The sequence below is a fragment of the Thamnophis elegans genome, chromosome 7, assembly GCF_009769535.1.
Source record: "Thamnophis elegans isolate rThaEle1 chromosome 7, rThaEle1.pri, whole genome shotgun sequence".
Lineage (NCBI taxonomy): Eukaryota > Metazoa > Chordata > Lepidosauria > Squamata > Colubridae > Thamnophis > Thamnophis elegans.
The window spans coordinates 69,805,160-69,820,515 of NC_045547.1; the positions used below are offsets into that span (position 1 = coordinate 69,805,160).

The 15,356-nt window shown below is 36.6% G+C and overlaps 1 protein-coding gene across 1 annotated transcript in view; it reads right to left on the reverse strand.

The window, feature by feature from the left end:
• TBC1D22A (TBC1 domain family member 22A) overlaps positions 1–15,356 on the reverse strand; it is a 116,933-nt gene that overhangs the window by 93,614 nt on the left and 7,963 nt on the right. Inside the window, 5 exon segments of the mRNA XM_032220955.1 lie at positions 6,603–6,726; positions 6,728–6,780; positions 8,180–8,305; positions 8,308–8,448; positions 8,451–8,515. Coding sequence (XP_032076846.1) covers positions 6,603–6,726; positions 6,728–6,780; positions 8,180–8,305; positions 8,308–8,448; positions 8,451–8,515 — 509 coding nt within the window.

Here is a 15,356-nt window from a genome sequence, read left to right on the forward strand (position 1 = left end):
CATCCCCATGATGAAATGATTTACATTCGGACGCTTGACAACTGGTTCATATTTATGACGGTCGCAGCATGCTGGAGTCATGTGATCATCTTTTGCGACGTTCTCACCAGCAAAGTTAATGCGGAGGCCAGATTCACTTAACAACCCTATTACCAATTTATCAACTGCAATGATTCACTTAACAAATGTAGCAAGAAAGGTCGTAAAATGGGGCAAAACTCACTTAACAAAGTTGTCACTGAGCAACATAAATTTTGGGCTCAATTGTAGTCATAAGTCGAGGACTACCTGTAGTTACTTTTTTAAGGTTCTTTGTAAGGAGACAGCAAAAAAGAAAAGGGATCTTTATTTATTTTCCCTTTGAGTTCTTAACATTGTATATTCCTTTCTATGCAAGGCTTAAAAGGCAACAAGCTCCTTCTTAAGCAACTATAAGACGCCATAGCTTAATTTAAAATAGGCTAAATACTATTCTTTTATCAGCAGATTTTACTGTATTTTCATAGGTTAGTATATGGCCTTTAACTTTAATAAGAATACTTCCCATGTTCCATTCTAGATCAAACACAAACGACCCAGGAACCAAACAAGACACATTCTCAAAGCCCAGGTGGCGCAGTGGTTAGAGTTGCAGTACTGCAGGTTGCTTCAACTGACTGCTAGCTGCAGTTCGGCAGTTCAAATCTCACCGGTTGAAGGTTGACTCAGCCTTCCATCCTTCTGAGGTAGGTAAAATGAGGACCCAGATTGTCGGGGGCAATATGCTGACTCTGTAAACCGCTTAGAGAGGGTTGTAAAGCACTATAAAGCAGTATATAAGTCTAAGTGCTATTGCCATCATATAATTGTTTGCACATCTATTTAACTAATTTGATTTTAGGCAAATCAGGTTTCAATAGAACAGAACATATGTAGATCAGGGTTGAATGTGGAGTCCTTGGTTCTCTCTGAGCTTGGTTGTTTGCTTGCCATTTGTTAGGAATATAATCTAACGGTTGGGTTGGCAATATATACATCATGTAACAATGCTGTACCTGTTTCTTTAAATCATGCTGTAAATGTGATTGGTTGCTGTTTCCTCAATCAGCCATAAGATGGAGCCAGAATCACTGTTAGATGCTGATCTGATCTGAGTGTTTGGAAGCTGGCTGTTAGAAGTGCCGTATAGAGATCAGCGTGAGCTATTGTAAGTTTTGTAACTGCTACCAAACTTTGTGTACCGGACTGTTTGTATGATTATGGACTATGTTATTTGGATTATCCCTTAACTGAAAGACGTTGATGACTGACTGTCTTAACCGTGTATGACTTGGACTGTTTGATGGACTCTGATACCTCTATTTCCACGAAAGTAAAAGCCTATTTAAACTGCAGTGTCTCTGTATGCTGGTTTGTGTGTTCTCCAACACCAATCTCACAACGCTTCTCTGAACACACTCGCTCCCCCAACGGGGACCTTACCTAGCACCATTCATTGATGGGTTATATAGTCAGGTAATGAAATGTCTGCAAAGCAAACAATCAAGCTCAAGGAACACCAAGTAGTCCAGAGAACATATTTAAGTTTTCACATGAGAAGCGCAAGACAGCTACGAAAAAAGATGGAAAGTATGGAATATATTACACCATTAAGGCAGTCACTGAAACAGAAAGAAAAAGCACCAGATCAAAAGACAATCGAACACTAAAATGCCTAACCTCTTATTTAAACGATGGAACCATAATTAACCAATTAATATAGAGGAACAAAATAATTTTTCATTCCAATAACGACTGATATTTTTTTAATGAAATCATACCACATCAAGAACACAATCTCGGGCTTTCCTGAAGCCATGAAGTATTACCACTCTTGTGATGCAAGGATTTTCTGCTTCTTTCCAGGAAGGAGAGCCCATAGGCAAGCACTTTAAGCTTGCCTATTCCTACTTCCAGTAAAACAAATTGATCCTTGGATAGTTCAGTATCAAGAGTTTCATTCGAACAACTCAAGCATATTGCAAGATTCTAGAAAATATCTAAGACAGTATATAAAATGTATGTATGTATGTATGTATATGTATATGTATATGTATGCCTATGATGTAATACTGCACAGGTTCGAATCCCAGTAAGGGTATGGCTAGCTGATGAGAGCTAAATAGCTTGAAATAGATCTATACTAGTCTCCCTTTATTTATTTATCAGCACAAATACACAACACCACACACACACACACACACACACACACACACACACACACACACACATACTATAATATATAATATATATATATATATATATATATATATATAACCTCTTAGAAATCATTAGCATTTACATTTAATTAAAACAAGCATAATTTACCCATCTCTAACATTTTTCCAGCCTGAACTGGATACATTCATTTTATACTGTTTCAATTCAGCAATCTTGAGTTAACACAATACAATTACAATGAAATAAATACCAATGAACTACACTTTTACCATGGAGATTTGGTCCTCTGCTGTTATCAAAATTAGACTCTGCTTCAAATAGGAGTCATTGCTGGCCTGGAGGCCTGCTGAAAACTAACTACGCGCAATATTTTTCTCAAAACACAAAAGCATTCTTCTATTATTTCCCTTTAAGCGTAATATTTCTGGCTGTATAATTTTAAGGGAACCCACAATTTTTGCTCATGCATTATTTATCTTTTAACATAAAACAGTTACTTCACTGAGAGACTGTAAATCGTAATGTGATTTGAATGAACAATTAAATGATGGACATCATAAACTAGATTTATAAGCTTCACATTCTTATGAAAAAATATCTTAGCATAATTTAACTCCAAAGAACTAGAATATTCTTCTAAAACAATGCAGATTCATGGAACTGCAGCTCCCCCAACAGTATCTGAGAAGTTAAACAGCACAGAAATTGTTCTAATAAATGGCTTGATATTGCTATGGGTAACCAGAGTAACTGCTTTTTTTAATTAAAAAAAAGACAGTTCTGTTATACGTATTTAAAAAAAAACATGTCATACTGCATTTATTTTTTTCCTGAATGGATTCAGAAATTAATAAGTATCAAACAAATGGAGCATGTTGAACTTGGAAAACAATCTTCAACCGAAAAAACTTAGCTGAAGTACAACATATTCTACTAAAATAGATGAAAATAGAGATGTGACAAAAACAAAAACAGCACCACACAGATTAATCACTGAATGACAACACAGATTGTGTAAAAGACCATTGAGAGAGAATTTGCAATATGAATGGCTACCAAGAGAAATGGGAATTGTTGAAATATAGGAACATTGCTGATCTACACAGCTTTAGTGCTTCATGGAATCTCTTTCCCATTCAGGAAATTGGGGTCGTATTTATAAATATTCACTGTTTTTTCAAGGTTAACTTGTTTGGGGTGTTTTAAGCAACAATTTGATATTTGCTCCCAAATTTCCAATCCACTGAGGATGAGGAGGAGCACCTTACCCACAAAGCTGGAACTAGACTTCCCATGCAGCTGTGTTTGGATTCAGAGAACATAAAAGAACATTTGAGATTAGCTATTATGAAAGTTGGCAGGCAACCAATTAAATAATTCCAAATATCATGGCCATTTATCACCAACAGAGGCATATATCATCTTTTTTCCAAACTTTTGAAGTAAGAAACAATACTGTAAGACTATTCTTAGCATTATCCTACAAAGACAAAGCTTAGCAGTAGGAGCTATGATTATGCATTTTTATCTAAGCTCTACTGTAACTAATAGGATCTATTTTCGTTTAAAAATTGTAAGGAAAGACTCAACGTTACTTTAGCTTGATCTCAACCAATGGACCAAGCTCCCCTTATTATGCAATTCTCATAAAATCCAGTAGTGTCACAGTTCTAGAAACAAACTACTGTTACACAGACTAAATGATAAAAACTAAATGTACAACTTAGCCAAGTCTGGCAATAAATCATTATTAGTTAACAGGTGTCAGCTTATTTCAACATTTTCAGTCCTCCAGATTCAGTTTTGTTTATGTGTTTAATTTGATCTTAATGAGAGAGAGAGATGAAATTACAATGCTGGTACACTTTAAACGTGCCATTTGAGTGCATGGTTCGTTGAAACATCTGAATGCTTCTCTACTGATAAGAAATAAGATACAGAACAATTTCATATATGGATGTAAAATCACAAGATATCTTGCTGCCTTGCTTGATTCTTCTGCCCCTTGCTTCCTCATGCACACATACACATATATGTTCTTCTTCCCTTACAAATGTATAGTTCTCTCATGCACTCTTCTCAGTCCTCATACCAGGAGACAAGGCCTTTCAAATATTCCACATGACTAGCACTTTCTTACGAGAGAGGATAGGAGGATTTTGTTATTGTTGTTTTTCAAAAAGGCTAATTTCTTCTCCTCAGTAAAGCATTTCAAACTGGGTTACATCTGGATTTGTTAATTAAAATTACATATATGCCGAAAAATAGTTGAAGAGTGAGCCTAGCAGGCATAAGTACAGCGTTTCCCCAAAATTAAGGCGGGGTCTTATATTAATTTTTGCTCTAAAAGCAATTTTTGCTCGTTTGAGCTTATTTTCTGGTTTTCAGGGAAATATAGTACTAAATACATCCACCTGGCTGATATCTTAACTGGGGCTTATTGGGGGGTAGGGCTTATATTATAAGCATCCTGAAAAATCACACAGGACTTATTTTCCAGTTGGATCTTTTCAGGGAAACATGACAGCAGCACATAGCAGCTATAAAGTTGCAAACATGTAAAAAGAAAAGTGGTGTTCTGTGCTTAACTTGGGAATAAAGTAAACATCAGTGCCTGGTTGTTATCAACAGACTGTCTAACCTGGAGAGAGATCAAAGGTGGGAGGATAAAGAAATGGCTTGCCACAAAATGAGCCAAGGTGGCGCAGTGGTTAAATGCAGCACTGCAGGCTACTGCTAGATCAGCAGGTCAGCGGTTCAAATCTCACCGGCTCAGGGTTGACTCAGCCTTCCATCCTTCCGAGGTGGGTAAAATGAGGACCCAGATTGTTGGGGGCAATATGCTGACTCTCTGTAAACCGCTTAGAGAGGCCTGAAAGGCCTATGAAGCGGTGTATAAGTCTACTGCTATTGCTATTGCTATTGCTAAAAGAAAAATGGCACAGAATGAAATATTTTATTTAATTCAAATAGTTTCAAAAGTACTTTTTTAAGAATGTTATAATAAGAACAGGAAAAATAAAAGGTAGACCACTACTACAATGCAACAATTAGCAAAGGCAGCAATCCAAAAATATAAGTTTTAGTCTGCCATATTACACTTCTGTTCTATTACTCTCTCCATGGCCAAGAAAAATATGATGTATTTTCAATTTTTTTACAGAAAAGATCATAAGTCCCAAGCAAGTATTTAAACAGTATGGGGATGATGCATTCAATTGGTAAGTATCTTCTTGTACATGTCAAGAAAGGTACCTATGGGTTTAGTGTGATAATTTTTAATGACAGTCTCTCCCTTCCACCACATTTATATATAAAAGAGATAAAGATTTCCTAAAACTGACACTATCTTCAAAGCTGAAATTTGTTCTTGTTTAGTTAAAAAGCAAAATTTATTTTTTGCATGGATATGTGAAAATGTTTAAAGCTTTAACAAAAACATACAGATGAGTTTTCATTGTTTCATGGTGAATGAAAAAAAAAAACCCTGCCAAGGAATACTTGTTTTAAACTGCCTCTTGTTCTTTGTCAGCCATCACCATATATCTTTAACTATAGTTAATCAGGAATATATTCAGAGCAGCTCAATAGCTGGTGTAATTCTAGACCAGGGCTATGATGGGGGACCCAGGAAACTCTTTATCCAACAAATATCTAAAGTATAATTTATATCAGTGATTGCTCACAGTAATCAATGGTCGTGAAATCTACTGCTTCAGAACCTATGGTAATTAAAGAAAAAATAGACCAAGGTACCTATAAATGGTAGACTCATTCTCCATCCATGTCTCTGAATATGGATAAAAAATGTAAAAGTCAAAAAATTAAAAAATTAAAAACATCTCCCTACGCAGAGATTAAAAAGAAGGAAGCTCTTTGTAAGTAAAATTGTGCAAATAAGATGCCTGAAAAATTCTGGATGTTCTAATTTTCTTATGCCTTTTTAAATAACAGGCCACTTTACTATAGCAAGAAGAAATTGCATTCCTTTTGCTACCAAACAATTGTGTGAAGGTCTGGGAAAGAGTTTAATCTACCTAAGAGGAGATCTCTGGGGATGCAGTTAAACTCTTTCTCCTATCCCTGTAATATTGATTGTTTTTATTTTTTCCCAAGCCATTTTAGGGGAAATTTCAGCCAGATATCATAAAAATTCCAATGCCTCTCTAATATTGAAATGATCTGACAACAGAAGTGCAAACAATAGGCTTATAGTTAAAATCCTTGGGAGAGGTACTGAAATAGACCACCTACTTTCCATTAAGCCAAAAGAATTAAACAGAGAAGAAGGCAGTAAGAGAGTCCCAATATGCATTTTAGGAAGAGCAAAACACTTATTCTTTTCTCACAACAATCTAAGAAATCTTAATCTAATGTGCTGTTTAATGTTTATGAATACTTACCAAGGTTTGTATTTGGGCCAGCAAGAAGCTGTTTGAATTTATCTAATCGCAATGCTTCTCTTTCAGATAATACATGAACACCAGAGGCATTATCTGCCACCCCGGCAGTAAGTGCATAGGTAGAGGCTTGTGGGAAGCGACTGAGATCTTGGCACAGAAGTATTTGCATTAGTGTTATCTAGAAAATATAACAGGAGAAACAAGGCATAAAGTTGATTACATCTGAAATGGGAGAAAGAAAAGTTATTTTTAATAAATAAATATGCATACCATACATACATACATACATACATACAGGTAGTCCTCAAAGTTCAAAGTTTTAACAGCACTGAGAAAAGTGACTTATGACCGCTTTTCAGTTACAACCTTCCAGCATCCCCATGATCATGTGATCAAAATTCAGATGCTTGGCAACTAATTCATATTTATCACTGTTGCAGTGCCTAGAGTCATAGCGACTGTCATTTTGCGGCCTTCTGACAAGCAAAGTCAATGGGGAAGCTAGAGTCACTTAACAACTGTGTTAATAGTTTTACAACCACAATGATTCACTTAACAACTGTGGCAACAAAAATCATAAATGGGACAAAACACATTTAACATGTTTCACTTAACAACATAAATTTTGGACTCAATTGTGGTCATAAGCGGAGGACTACCTGTACAATATTACTACGTATTTTAGAGTAGAGTAGAGTAGAGTAGAGTAGAGTAGAGTAGAGTAGAATAGAACAGAACAGAACAGAACAGAACAGAACACTTTATTGGCTAAATGTGTTTGGACACACAAGTAATTTGTCATTAGTGCATATGGTCTCAGTGTACCTAAGAAGAATAAAAGACATTCATCAAGATAAAAGATACAATACTTAGTGATAGTCAAGGTACTATAAGCTGCTGTTGTTGTTGTTGTTGTTGTTGTTATTATTATTATTATTATTATTATTATTATTATTATTATTATTATGTGGTTAATCTTTGGTGAGATTCACAGCCTTTGGGACTGGTTGGTAGCTCAACAGCTTGAGCCCTAACCAAGGACCTAGGAACTGTTAAGGTAACGTTGCAGGATATAAACTGTTTATTATTATCATCATCATCAATCATCATCATCATCAACCTTTGACTACCTCCAAACCAGATATAAGACTAGATCTATCCTGCCATTGACCTCATGTTTGTCAAGAAACGAATGGGAAAACTAAGGAGTACCACATTGAAATTTCCTTTTGTTAGAAAGGAAGTATTTTACTTGTAACAAGAAAGTAACAGTGCTATTTTATATAATATTTAGAAATCCATTATAATTTTCTCATACTGAAAATAGTAAAAATAAGATTTTTCCCATTTCTCCTACCAGAGGAATGGTCTCTGGAGAACTAAGAGGGATTAGTTCCATGTAAGTCGGGATAATCAATTCAATATTCACATTATAGGAATTGAGCTATTAGCCATTTTCCAACTTCACTTTTGGGAAAACCAGCATGACCTTTCAATTGGTGCTCAGGAACAACTGTTGCATTCAGCCAGGGAAGCATAGGGCAGCAATTGAGTTTCTTAAGTGTAATATACTGTACCTGCAGAACTTGATGCATTTGTTTCACTGACAGATTTAACCAGCCTGTTGTCACCACATGCAGCTGAAGGCAAGTCTGAAATTTTCTGGGGCTCTTCCCTTTCTATCTGTTCCTCCTGCAATTGTGCTGCTCTTGTAATTTGCTGTGATTCTGAATTACTCTGTTAGCCGTTTCCATGACTACATCAGTGTTGAGGCTTTCTGTAGCCATTGCTAAAAGTTCGTCATCATCTTCCCCTACATCCCAGGCATCACTCGTGTTGCTTTCAATTCCTGAAATGTGCTGACTTTCTTGGTTTTTAGTGGGGTCGTTGGAGGCTTGTTTCCTTGTTTTAAACTGTTTAAAAACAAACAAACAAACAAAAAAATCAGCTTTACCAATACTTGCATTACTGTAAAATTTAATTAAGGGAAAAAAAATGAAGCTGACTAAAACTGATGTATTCTGATGGAAAAAGCCAGCAGATTAGGATGTCATTTGAGAATAAAATACAGAGTTGCAAAGGACCTAGGAGGTCTTCTAGTTCAACCCCCTTGCACAAGCAGGAGATCCTTCGGACAAATGGCTGCCCAGAATTTCCATAATGTTTCATTTACTCAGTTGTAGCTATTAACATAAAACAAGCAAAAAGAGAAAAAGGAGAGAGAGTTCTAAATAAACAATTGTAAGTAACAATATTTATACAATAGATGTTAACCTGGAGCAAAAAAGCCCTTCTCAAGACACATGGTTTTCATATGCTTTGTTTGTGTTCATGTGAATAACCACTATGTAAAACTAAACCTCTCTGTCCATGCCAGTTGGGATTATCACAAACAGTATCAATCAGATATATTACTGTTCCAATATAAATGCTGGACTTCACAGACAAGAGATGTCGATTAAAAAAACACAATATGAAAACAGCTAATCAGAAGATCGAGTTAGTTTTTAAAAACATCCAAATCAGAAGCTTTTGTCAGCCCTAATGAGGTGCTAATGAATGAGCAATCTCCATTTGCACAGAAGATTGCTTCACTCTTTACCACTCATTAGGGCCTGAAAAAAAGCTTCAAATAGTTTTACTGCAGCGTACTGTTGGAAAAATTTCCCCATTCCAGTTGGGAGAAGCCAACTAGGAAAGAAGTACTGCCTTAAGAGGTACTTCTTTTATCCAGGAGATATCCTCTCAAGTGCAAGGCAGAGAATTCCTGTGACTACATGATTTCTATTCTTTTGGGATAATCCCTTTAAGGGCGGCTGAGTTTTCTCTATGGTTTCCTTCAGGCAAGTGCTGGGCTGGTTTGTTGATTCAGCTTTGTTACATTTTTACAAGGTGTGAAGTGCTTTTGGCTGAATGCCCAGACATCTTGTTAAGTTTATTAAGAGTGTCCCGTCCCGTCGCCGGGGAAAAAAAGGGGCAAAAAGTTTTGGCAAAAAGTGTCATTTTATTATACTATTGTGTTTGCTTGCTTTTCTGATGTTATGGAATAAAAATGAATACCTGCTAGGCAGAATTTTTTCCCCTATTTCCTCCCCCAAAACTAAGGAGTGTGTGTGTGTGCACACGTGCACGTACGCACTCAGAGTTACTACAATCTATATACTACTAAAATTCATGTTGTGAATTTTTAAAACAAGTGAACCAATGTATCATAGGGCACAATTTTTAAATCAATGTGTCTCAAATGGATTGACCTTTCCTGATTCATGCAGCACCTCTCAGATGCTGCATGAATCCCAACCTGCGCTACCACCCCATGTATTGTCCCTGACCTGCACAGGACTTCTTGCATTATCCAAGCACCCCAGATATCCATCCCAACACAGGCCATCCTCCTTGCACATTTACAACCAGCATGGGACCTCTAAAATACCCTGCAATACCTATACACTCTTTTGCCTCCCCCACGTACCTACCTGACTCACAGAGCATCTCTTAATACTCCCCATGAACTCCACTCACTCTTGACTCATGCTACCCCATTGTACACCCTATCCGGCCAGCACAAGATCTCTCATGTACACCAGGCACCCTTCTGATCTATCTCACCCATCACCGCCCACATGCCACCTATAGTTCACTCCCGCGTGCCATTTGTAACCTGCACCTCTGCACCTGCTCAACTCGCTTAGCTGCTTGCTGGCCTTTGATTTGCAACTTCCTGCTGGCTTCACCATTGACTTTATCCCTGCAAACTTTCCATAACTAAAGTAAATGATGAAGCTGGCAGGGACTTGAGGAAGGAGGGGAGAATATTTCTGATACTCCCTGCCAGCTTCCCCAAAAGAAAGTTAATGGAGAATAGTGGTAGGAAGTCAGAAGTCACTCCTACTCCCCTCTGCTTTTTTGCCTACCTGTAGACATTCCGTTTCTCTGTTTTAGATAAAGAAAATATCTCTGAAATTATGATCCACCAGGCACAGATTGTCTACTCAACTCTAATATTGTTCTCATTTTTCTATCACATTACATTCTATAAGCAGGTAGTTTCTACACAGCAGGACGGTTCTGAGATGAACAAGTGTATTTCACAGAATTCAGCATAGAACTCCCTATAACATTGCTTATGTTGTAAGAGCTGTTTGGGGGTTTAATAAGCCACAATGAAATTTGATAGCTTTATGGTATTAATCAAGGGTTAAAAAGAATGTAGACACAATGGCAGTTGAAGTGTTTGAATTTCTTTACTTTGATATTTCATGAAATAGGTTTCTATGTCTTATAAATATATAAAATTATCTGTAATATGTTTTTCCTTCATAAAAAATTAATCTATCATAATAGAATAGCAGAAACTGAAGTTTAAAACCTCTTTAAAATGTTGACTAAATATATAAGATAATTTCAGTACATTTTAAGCGTGACTGAATATCATTTCTGAATGCTGAAGGACAGCTCAGAAATCATTTAACACACTACTTGTTCAGTAATTAGTTTTTTAAAATATTTAATACATAAATCCTACAAAATGTTCATGTTTTCTTTATTTTGCTTCTTATGTAAATTTGAAAAAGAACTTTTTACAGAAAATTTAAATTCTGGGAGAATGTTTAGTTGAAAAGTGGCATAACATGTGTTGCACACATTATAATTTTAGGAATGCCATTATTAAAGTAGATCTTTCTCTTGTTTGCTTGGAGAAAATGTTTAAAACAGTCTCATTGTTTTGCTTCCTAAAAATGTCTTTAGTATCCTGCTGAAAAGACTACACTACCTATACTTGTTAACATCTTTTAATTAAATAGTATATGGGTAGTTCAGTTACAATGGGTCACCTAGCAACTGTTTGAAGTTACAATAGACCCTCCGAAAGATACTTAAGATTGGTTTTAAAGTTATGGCTGCTGCAGTGCCCCCATCGTAATTCACCCTTATGACCAACTGCAGGAATGCTGTAGCATTTCCCCATCAAACTCCCCCAGTCATCCCTCTGAGTCCCCTCAGGCCTGCTCAGCCAGGCAACAGAAGGCAATTACAGACTGTAGGCTGGTTCCAACTTCCCATTGAGCCACCCAAGGTTCCCTCTGCCCCTGCAAGTCCCATGGATGGAAGTAGGTCTTGGCCTACAGTCTGCAACTATTCTCTGTGTGTCAGCAACTTCTACTGTTGTGGCCCACCAGCAGCCAGCGCAGCTGTCAGACAGTGAGGAGGTTGGGGAGGAACATGGTCCAGTCCTGGAGTCTGGGGAAGGCTCCGATGAGGCTCTGCATTAAAGGCAGAGATGGGGAGAGGGCTGTCCAACGTTATCAGCTGCCTTCAGAGTCAGACATCAGTGAGGTAGACAACAGCTGGAGTCTGTTCCCAGTGTACGCATGCACAGAGTTCCAGGTAAAGGAAAAAGCTAAAGAACAGGGGTCAACTTGGGAGTAGGCCACAGGTGAATAGCCCCTCCCAGAGTAAAATAAAAGAGGAGCAAAAGGGGGAGTGGAGTTTGCAGGAGACAATTACTTCACTTAATTGATTCATGACTCTACGAGACTCTTTGCCAAGTGACTCTGTAAACCGCTTGACTCTGTAAACCGCTTAGAGAGGGCTGTAAAAGCAATATGAAGCGGTATATAAGCCTAAGTGTGTTGCTACACACCAATTTTACAGAAATTAGAAAACTTACAATTACCCTTGGGCTCAGCCTGCTCATCTCCTAGTTACCAATGTACATTCACCAGTTGAAAGTGGAAATATTTTGATATTAACCAGTTTTCTTGTTAAGGTGGGCTTGCAACCTTATTCTGAATTCTGATTTGCATTAATGACAGTTGGTGCAGATACAACAGTGACAAGATTCATTCAAACTAAGACATACTAAGCCGTTCATTTAAAGTTGTGTGATACTTCAGCATTGCTATTTGCAAAGAATAGAGTATTATGCATAAAGCAACGCTTTGCCCAACATACTGCCAGTTATTGGAGCATGCAAACCTAGATACTAATTACATATCAAAAAGTAAGAACACAGAAAAGTTATGCAAGAGACAGCAAGTATTTCCACAATTATCTGTAATGATTATAACATACCTTAGCCATGTTATTATATATATTAAAGGCATCATGCAACAATAGCTTGGATTTCTGCCCTTTATTATTTGTTCAGGCATTTATTTACATATATATAGAGATCTCAGGGAAGTAATCTACAATTTTAATTTTCAATATACTATTGGTTTTATTACTTTATGCTTAGGTAATAAACTATGACTTAATGGTGAATGGTGAGGTGGTCTAGTGCTGAAGACACTTGCCTCCCATCAGAAGATTTCTCTCCTAGGGTGTAATAAATATTTGCTGCAAACTCCATGTGGCATGAGGAAGGGCTTCCAGCCAGTAATGCTCAGATCCATCCAGTCATCCCGACTCTACCCAAATTAAGGATTACAGGGTCGTAAAAGGGCATTTAACCTTGACTTACTGTAATTGTAAATATATGTGTTTGCATCTGCTGAATTTCTAAGTGGTCATGACTGTCCACATGCTAACTGGGACCTTGTCTAACCATGCAACACCAGTTTTATGGGAATAGCTTTGGTTATATAGCCAAGGTGGCGCAGTGGTTAAATGCAGCACTGCAGGCTACTGCTAGATCAGCAGTTCAGCGGTTCAAATCTCACCGGCTCAGGGTTGACTCAGCCTTCCATCCTTCCGAGGTGGGTAAAATGAGGACCCAGATTGTTGGGGGCAATATGCTGACTCTCTGTAAACCGCTTAGAGAGGCCTGAAAGGCCTATGAAGCGGTATATAAGTCTACTGCTATTGCTACTGCTATTGCTATATGAGAAAGAAAACTATGGGTTATATGAAGAGAAACGTATACAAGATTAAGCAACAACATAAGCATAACAAATAATTCTAAAACTTCAGTAGACACTTAAAGAGCAAATATATTTAGTTTTGTTTTATCAACTTTTACTACCAGTACTGAAGAAATAGCCATAAACTATGAATTGCCACACAATATTCTTTGGAACTGCAAGCACTTTTGAAAAATCTATTATAACTGAGATAGCTGAATGACTAGAGGCCTATGGTTTCTCTCTGTTATCACAGTAAGTATCCTTTGTTTACTTTTCTCATCTATGAATAGATCAAACTCTATTCATTATTAACCATCCTGACATGGATGGGTAATATCCAAGAGTAGTCATATCAGCAGAACGTATTCTGATGTCCACATTAAATTCACTAGAAGAAAACAGATCAGCTTCTCTTCACAAAAAGTAAAATCAGTGAATGAATTTCCAAATTATCTCATAATATTTACTGTGATGAAAAAGAACGAGACAGTGTTCTACATGTTTCCCAATTTCTCACAGTAAGAAAATGAAACCATTGCAGTAATAAATGTGAACCAAATTATACTTCATATATTACATCAAATTACTGTTTAGTTAGAAGTGGGATTTCCTGTCTGGAAATAGGCAAAGTATACAGCATTAGTATCAGTAAAGCGAATCACAAAGCTTTCATTTTACATAAAGAAATGAGCAGTATTAACATACAACTACAATCCAGGATTCTTGGCTAAGTGTTTATGGTGAATAAGTCACATGCTGGTACATAATACTTGTTCATTTCTGTTTTCTGTTCCCTTTACGCAATCAAATGAAACAGAGAACTCATGGCAATAATAATCTAGTTACGGTTTCACAACACAAATGTAGAAACAAACAACAATTCAGAGAATTGCAAGCAACAGAGCAGAGTCTTAAATTAAACTAGACAATCCATAGCTTTTTGGGCATCCTTTCAAACACATTTCCTTGCCAGATTCCTCAATGCCTTCAATAATCACAGAACTTCTGATGTACTGTCTTTACTGGAAAGGTTGAGATACATTCAGAAATGTATCTGCCTTCAAAATCTGCCTTCATTTTGAACTATACAACACAGTCAAACAACAGCACAGGAAATATCTTATGAAATTCTGTATTATGTCGCAAAGTTTCATGATAATTTTTATGTTATAAAATGTTTTTTAAAATTTGCCAAATTTCAGTTTCACAAGAGTCAGTCCTGGATTTCAGATGCATTCTGTAAGTTAACCAATATGAAGTACCTTGATTTTTTTTAAAAAAAAAACAACTTTGCCCTAAAATCAGAGGTGGGTTTTTGCCGGCTCTGCCCATCCACCCGGATGCTTCTGCGCATGCGCATAAGTGTCATGCACATGCACGAGCAAACTGGTAGTAAAAAAATGGAAACCCACCACTGCCTATAATGCATTGTTTCACCCAATTAAAGGTTACAGTTATGATTTTAATAGTATATTGATAATACAATACATAATCAATTAATTAATTTCAACAGTTTATATAAAGGGAAGGAAAAATTACAGTTAAAACTGCATGTTACAGTTCCTTTTAAGCTATAGTACAGTAATAGAACAGATAGTAAATGTCATTTATAAACATTATGATGAAATTACTTTGTGTTTAAACATTATAACTGAAAATGTGACTCAGTTGATTAGGTTATTTGTATCTCTGAGATTTTAATGAGAAATGATTACTTATTTCTTTAAAAAGCATGGCATTAAATATTCATTCAATAAGCTAACCTAGCCAAAATGTATTCTCTTGTACTCATGAGGGCACTTACGCCAGAAAGAAACAGAATAGGAGTACAACTAAAGCATTTACTCAAGTTTAAGATAAGGCAGTAAGATTTTCACAAAAATAAAGTCCCTCAGCCACAAAAGAA